This window comes from Archocentrus centrarchus, chromosome 7, assembly GCF_007364275.1.
Source record: "Archocentrus centrarchus isolate MPI-CPG fArcCen1 chromosome 7, fArcCen1, whole genome shotgun sequence".
NCBI classification, from domain to species: domain Eukaryota; kingdom Metazoa; phylum Chordata; class Actinopteri; order Cichliformes; family Cichlidae; genus Archocentrus; species Archocentrus centrarchus.
The window spans coordinates 36,741,992-36,749,494 of NC_044352.1; the positions used below are offsets into that span (position 1 = coordinate 36,741,992).

Genomic DNA, 7,503 nt, shown 5'->3' on the forward strand with positions numbered 1-7,503 from the left:
AAAAACTCCCTTTAACAGGAAGAAACCTCCAGCAGAACCAGGCTCAGGGAGGGGGGGTCATCTGCTGAGAGGGAGGGAGGGGGGGGGGGGGGGGGGGGGGGGGGGCAGGACAAAAGACACACTGTGGAAGAGAGACAGAGATTAATAACAATTAGTGATTAAATGCAGAGTGGAGTATGTACAGTAATGCACAGTTTCTATTTGTACAGTTAGTATTTTTCCACTTATTTATTTTAATTTCCCTATATTTTTAGCACAAAGAAACAGACTTTGTAGTGGAGCATGCACAATTTCGTTGTACCATGTACAATGACAATAAAAGGCTATTCTGTTCTATTAAAAAAAGTGAATGAAAAGAAACACTCAGTGCTCACTCAAGTGCATTGCAACTAAGTCACACATAGTTCTTACTGCCTTATACAGGGGTTGGACAATGAAACTGAAACACCTGTCATTTTAGTGTGGGAGGTTTCATGGCTAAATTGGACCAGCCTGGTGGCCAATCTTCATTAATTGCACCAGTAAGAGCAGAGTGTGAAGGTTCACTTAGCAGGGTAAGAGCACAGTTTTGCTCAAAATATTGCAATGCACACAACATTATGGGTGACATACCAGAGTTCAAAAGAGGACAAATTGTTGGTGCACGTCTTGCTGGCGCATCTGTGACCAAGACAGCAAGTCTTTGTGATGTATCAAGAGCCACGGTATCCAGGGTAATGTCAGCATACCACCAAGAAGAACGAACCACATCCAACAGGATTAACTGTGGATGCAAGAGGAAGCTGTCTGAAAGGGATGTTTGGGTGCTAACCCGGATTGTATCCAAAAAACATAAAACCACAGCTGCTCAAATCACGGCAGAATTAAATGTGCACCTCAACTCTCCTGTTTCCACCAAAACTGTCCGTCGGGAGCTCCACAGGGTCAACATACACGGCCGGGCTGCTATAGCCAAACCTTTGGTCACTCCTGCCAATGCCAAACGTCGGTTTCAATGGTGCAAGGAGCACAAATCTTGGGCTGTGGACAATGTGAAACATGTACTGTTCTCTGATGAGTCCACCTTTACTGTTTTCCCCACATGCAGGAGAGTTACAGTGTGGAGAAGCCCCAAAGAAGCGTACCACCCAGACTGTTGCATGCCCAGAGTGAAGCATGGGGGTGGATCAGTGATGGTTTGGGCTGCCATATCATGGCATTCTCTTGGCCCAATACTTGTGCTAGATGGGCGCATCACTGCCAAGGACTACCGAACCATTCTGGAGGACCACGTGCATCCAATGGTTCAAACATTGTATCCTGAAGGCGGTGCCGTGTATCAGGATGAAAATGCACCAATACACACAGCAAGACTGGTCAAAGACTGGTTTGATGAACATGAAAGTGAAGTTGAACATCTCCCATGGCCTGCACAGTCACCAGATCTAAATATTATTGAGCCACTTTGGGGTGTTTTGGAGGAGCGAGTCAGGAAACGTTTTCCTCCACCAGCATCACGTCGTGACCTGGCCACTATCCTGCAAGAAGAATGGCTTAAAGTCCCTCTGACCACTGTGCAGGACTTGTATATGTCATTCCCAAGATGAATTGACGCTGTATTGGCCGCAAAAGGAGGCCCTACACCATACTAATAAATTATTGTGGTCTAAAACCAGGTGTTTCAGTTTCATTGTCCAACCCCTGTATATTATTAGTAGTAGTAGATTGTTAATCTTGTCCTGTTGTGTTTTGACATTTTTGTGCTGTTACACCTAAATTTCCTCTTTGCAGGACAATAAAGGCTGTTTCTTCTTCTTCTTATGCATCGCTAAGAAAACTATCCTCATGAACTGGAAATCAATAAATGATATGTGTATTACTCTATAAATTTACTTTTAGATTATTGCCTCCTCTAAAAGAAACAGTTGGATGAATTTGATTCTCTCTGGTCCCCACTGATCAATACAATCACATAATAGGGGTAATCAGCTATAGTCTCGTCTCCCCGTGTGCCTAGGAGGTGGTTGGGGGTGGGCCCATGGATATGGGTTGCTGATGGCTTTTGTGTTTGCCCTGGTTGCTGGTGGTGGGAGCTTGGGTGGTTGCTGCCTTGTGGTTTTGGGTTGTGGGGACTGGGGTGCTTGCGGTGGCGGGTGCTGGCCCTGGGCTGGGTGGCTGGCCCCCTCTGCGGGAGTCTGGGTGCGGGGTCTGGGGCCCTGGCGCCAGAGGTGGCCAAAGTACTGACATTCTGTACTTAAGTAGAAGTACAAGTACTGTGTTAAAAACTACTCTGGTAAAAGTTGAAGTACTGGTTCAACGTCTGTACTCAAGTAAAAGTAAAAAAGTACAGGCTCTGAAATCTACTCAGAGTAAGAAAGTAAAAGTATCTCCTTGGAGGACGTTTCTACCTCTTTCTTACATCTTCCTCCATCTGAGTGAAGTTATCGCTCATTCTTTGCTCTCCCTTAAAATACAGCAGCTGTTCTTTTAGCTGCAGACACACTGTGTGACAAACTGCTCACACTTTTTTTGTCCTTTACGTTTTCCTGTCATTTATTTTCCTCACCGTTCCGGCGTGCAGCCTCTATGTAAAGCCCAACTTCCTCTGGCTCTTTCCGGTCTCCGAGCGAGCGTTGCAGGAGCCCCTCCCTCTACCGTGTGGGGTGTCTGTCCTCCCACCCTGTTGTTGCGACTTCCAAGAAAAAAAAATGCTCGCAATCAAAAGCCGGCTCCACACTGACCGGAAATGCAAACGTTTCTCAGACGCATTAAACCTAAAGTAACGCGCTTGTTTTGAAAATGTAAGAAGTAGAAAGTACAGATACTTGTGTAAAAATGTAGGGAGTAAAAGTAAAAAGTAGTCAGAAAAATAAATACTCAAGTAAAGTACAGATACCTGAAAAATCTACTTAAGTACAGTAACAAAGTATTTGTACTTCGTTACTGTCCACCACTGCCTGGCGCACACTTCCTGGTTGGGTCCCTCCCTGTACTGGAGGGTGCAGTGGTGATCTGGGCTGTGGTCACTGCAGGCACTGGACCTGAGGTGGTGAATCAGTCGGCTTATTAGAGTTTTCTCATCCACAATGGATGAGAGGCTTGCTTCCCTGCATCTTTGGACTTGGGAAAAGGTCCTGACTGTTGTTTGCACTTATGTGCCAGATAATAGTTCAAAGTACCCAACCTTCTTGGAGTTGCTGGATGGGGTGGTCAAGGGTGCTCCATCCGATGACTCTGTCGTCTTACTGGGAGCCTTCAAGCTCACGTGGGCAATGACAGTGAGACAGTTAGTGTGGGAGAGAAGCTGCAGAGAGGCGCCCTGGTCTCAACCCTGGGTAGTCAGGTTTTAGGAGGGTTAATAATTCATCCAGATTTCTAGAAATGAGAGCTGCTCCATCCAAAGTGGGATGGATGCCGTCTCTCCTAACAAGACCAGGTTTTCCCCAGAAACTTTGCCAATTATCTATGAAGCCCACGTCGTTTTTTGGACACCACTCAGACAGCCAGCGATTCAAGGAGAACATGCGGCTAAACATGTCGCTCCTGGTCTGATTGGGGAGGGGCCCAGAGAAAACTACAGAGTCCGACATCGTTTTTGCAAAGTTACACACAGAGTCAATATTAATTGGCGTAACTGGGTGTCATTACTGCCGACGTGGATTATAATTTTACCAAAACTACATTTATCCTGGGGTGGTTGTAGCTCAGGTGGAGTAGAGTAGAGTGGGTTATCCTCTAATTGGAAGGTTGGTGGTTCAATCCCTGGCTGCTCCAGTCTGCCTTGGACAAGATACAAGAAGAGTGTGAATGTTAGATAGGGTGAATGAGGCATGTTGTATAAAGCACTTTGAGTGCTCAAAGTAGAATTGAAAAGTGCTGTATAAGAACAAGTCCATTTACCATCTTCAGATAGCAGTTTGAAAGTTGCTGGTGTTGTTAGCCAGATGACACACATCAATTAGTTAAACTGCAGGAATGTCTTAAAGACATAAAGGCCTGGATGACCTCTAATTTCCTGCTTCTAAATTCAGATCAAAGTGAAGTTCTTGTGCTCGGCCCCACAAATCTTAGCAAATATGTTGGACTGCCTTCAGTCATTTGTGCAGAGCAGATTTCTCCCATATTGGCTTCTCTTCATTGGCTCCCTGTTAAATCTAGAATAGAATTTAAAATTCTTCTCCTCACATACAAGGTCTTGAATAATCAGGCCCCATCTTATCTCAAAGACCTCATAGTCCCATATCACCCCAATAGAGCACTTCTCTCTCAGACTGCTGGCTTACTTGTGGTTCCTAGGATACTTAAGAGTAGAATGGGAGGCAGAGCCTTCAGCTTTCAGGCCCCTCTTCTGTGGAACCAGCTCCCAGCTTGGATTCAGGAGACAGACACCCTCTCTATTTTTAAGATTAGGCTTCAAACTTTCCTTTATGATCAAGCTTATAGTTAGGGCTGGATCAGGTGACCCTGAACCATCCCTTAGTTATGCTGCTATAGGCCTAGGCTGCTGGGGGGTTCCCATGATGCACTGGGTGTTTCTTCTTCTTGGGTAAGATACTGAACTCAGAGTTGCTCCTGATGCATCCACTGAAGTGTGTGTGTGTGTGTGTGTGTGTGTGTGAGTGTGTGTGTGTGTGTGTGTGTGTGTGTGTGTGTGTGTGTGTGTGTGTGTGTGTGTGTGTGTGTGTGTGTGTTAGATTAAAAACACTATATGTAGGTGTTTGTGAATGAGACTTGTAGAACTAAGCAGGTGCTTCATGAGTACCATTTCACAGAGAGGACATTATGTAGAAGATGAATTCATAGCCAGCCTCCACGCTGTTATATCAGTGGTCTGAATATTATTCATTTTTTCAGCCTTCTTTTCCTACTCGTTAAAGACAGAAATTCAACTTTGGCCACACATTTTATTTAACAGATGAGTTGAAGTTCAACTTTCTCTGTATTATTGTAGGGTTTTTACCCACAATACAAAGCGCCTTGAGGCGACTGTTTGTTGTGATTTGGCGCTATATAAATAAAACTGAATTGAATTGAATAGAGTACAGACAGACAGACAGACAGACAGACAGTTTTTTGGATTGGTCTTACAGCACTTCTTTTTGAAAGCTATGGAAGGAAATTCAAAAAGCTTCTCTGTGTATGATTTTTTGCAGCACAGTGTTAAAGGTGATATGACTCAGAGAACCATAGCACCTCCTGGACATGTATTCCCTTGGTTTTTCTCCCTGTAAGCTGTGAGCAGAGACCTGACCTACAGCTCTGCACACACCTGTGTCCCCACAGAGCGAGGTCTTCCCTGAACCCATGTTCACTTGGACCAAAGTTGGTGGGCATCTGCTCGATGGCAGAACAGAGCACAGTGGAAGGGAGCTCATCCTGGAGAGAGTTCCTGCTGAGCTCAACGGCTCCATGTTCCGCTGCACAGCCCAGAATCCTCTGGGCTCCACAGATACCCACACCCGCCTCATTGTGTTTGGTGAGTTTGCACAGCGATTTGTTCTGATTGGTTATTGATTTCAGTCTTCTCAAAGCAAATGCTTATATTTTGTGTTTTTACAGACAACCCGAGACTGAAGAAAGGAAAAGAACATGTCATTGGTATGTCATAGTTCAGGTACAGCTACAGTACAACTGTGACAGTGGCAACTTTACATGAATCTAAAACCTGTATGTTTGAGAGTTTCCAGCACTTATTAATAACTATAAATAACCTCCTTACCTCCAGGAGGTAGAGCAGGTCATCTATCAATCAAAAGGTCGTGGTTCAGTCCCTGGCTCCTCCAGGCCAAGTGTAAGACTGTCCTTGGGCAAGATACTGAATCCCAAAATGGCCCCAGTGCATCCATCAATGTGCCTGTGTTTGTGAAAGTTAAAGGCATCGAATCAAGTGTTGCATCAACGTGTGTGTGTGAATATTTCTTGTCATAAAGAGTGCTTTGTGTCCAGTCAGAGTAGAAAAGCACGATGTCAGGCCTTTTAATACTTTTTGAAACTGTTTGCCGTTTTTATCAAATGTCTGTCAAACACATTTGGTTCTCCAGTATTTCTGTAGTCAGAAGAAAGTACAGTATGTCTGTGTTCATCATAGTGAAGGAACATGTGAGCCAGTGTAACACTGCAGCACTTTTAATGTGTTTTTAGTCATTTTTGAACAACTTTGGAGCTCTGAGCAGGAATGAGAACACTGCTCGTGTGCTGATCCATCAGTAACAGCAGACATGTTTTGGTGGTTGCATGATATTTGCTGACAGTAGAAATGCAGTATGCTCGGATGGGAGGTTGTAATGTCAACATTTGAATGTTGTCTTGTTTGTGTGCAGCCATCAACACAGCTGTCATTCAGTGCTCCCTCACATTACCCTCCATGCTGCTGCTGAGATTCACCTGTGAGCTGACGTGACCTGAGGCTCTGCTCCTAAACACACCATCCAAACTTCCTGAGGCACCTTCAATGACCCCCTGGAAGTAGTTAAACTCCATCCCAGTCTTAAGTGCTCAAGCAGAAGGACTTGAGAGGAAGGACTCATTCTGATTCTGCATCAGACACAGAATGAAGTTTCAGAGACGTGTAATCTAAATGTGTGCAGAGCTTCACTTTATCCTTGCCTCTACCATGGTGGTAATGGTAATGGCAGATATACTGCAGGCTGGCCAATCAGCATTACCAGCTGCCAGGTTTCTATTTTTCAACATCACACCAGCTTAAGTTCCCCGGAGCACCTGTACAGACTGCCAGCAAACAAACCTGTAGGCCCATCAACTATTGATTAATCAGGACTGTTATTGAAAAAGAACTGGTGAACGTGTTTTCAGAAATCAGCAAAAATGAACAGCAACATGAGTGGCTTTCATTTCCTTGTGCAACATATCTGTGGTTTGTCGGGGCCTCATCTTTCCTCCTATTCTGTGTCTGAAGAACATAACAAAACCTTTTATTTCATTTTGTTTCATTAGGTGTCAAAATAGTATCTATAGATACTGAAGTTGGATCACTTGCTTCCTGTTCCTGCCAGATTAAAAACTTTGTGCTTCACAGAGGTGCCTTTCACAGGACTCTAAACTGCTTTATGGAACTTTATTCAGCAGACTTTTGTCAACTAATCAGCGTTCAACAACTAAAAATGCATCATCTGAGGTGTGATATATGTCTGCGTTTTCAATCTTTGAAGTTGTACTCGACGGGTTTTACTCTAGAGGTCTTGGTGGTCTGCACTCCTGAAGTGTTCACTTTAATTCACTGTTATTCAAATAGCACCAATTCACCAACAGTCGCCTTAAGGCTGTTGTTGTTGTCCCCACATGAGAGCAACCTAAAGGATGTGAAAGCAGAGGGTTGGGAGTTATTCCATATAAGGATTTTTTTTTCTTTGCTCAGGTGTGAATGTAATATTTGACACACATTTAAAAATATGGTTTAATGGTCTATAAAGTGCAGGTGCTGTTAACATCTAAAACAATGGAAAGAAGCCAATATGTAAAGACTGTATGTTAATATAAACTCTCATTCAATTCTAAGGTTTTATG

The 7,503-nt window shown here is 44.1% G+C and overlaps 1 protein-coding gene across 1 annotated transcript in view; it reads left to right on the forward strand.

Moving 5' to 3' along the window:
- LOC115783225 (immunoglobulin superfamily member 21-like) overlaps window positions 1-7,503 on the forward strand; it is a 57,591-nt gene extending 50,088 nt beyond the window's left edge. The window contains exons 8-10 of the mRNA XM_030733950.1: window positions 5,263-5,455; window positions 5,539-5,577; window positions 6,300-7,503. Of these exons, the coding sequence (XP_030589810.1) occupies window positions 5,263-5,455; window positions 5,539-5,577; window positions 6,300-6,379 (312 nt within the window). The 3' untranslated portion in view covers window positions 6,380-7,503. The remainder of the gene's footprint in view (window positions 1-5,262; window positions 5,456-5,538; window positions 5,578-6,299) is intronic.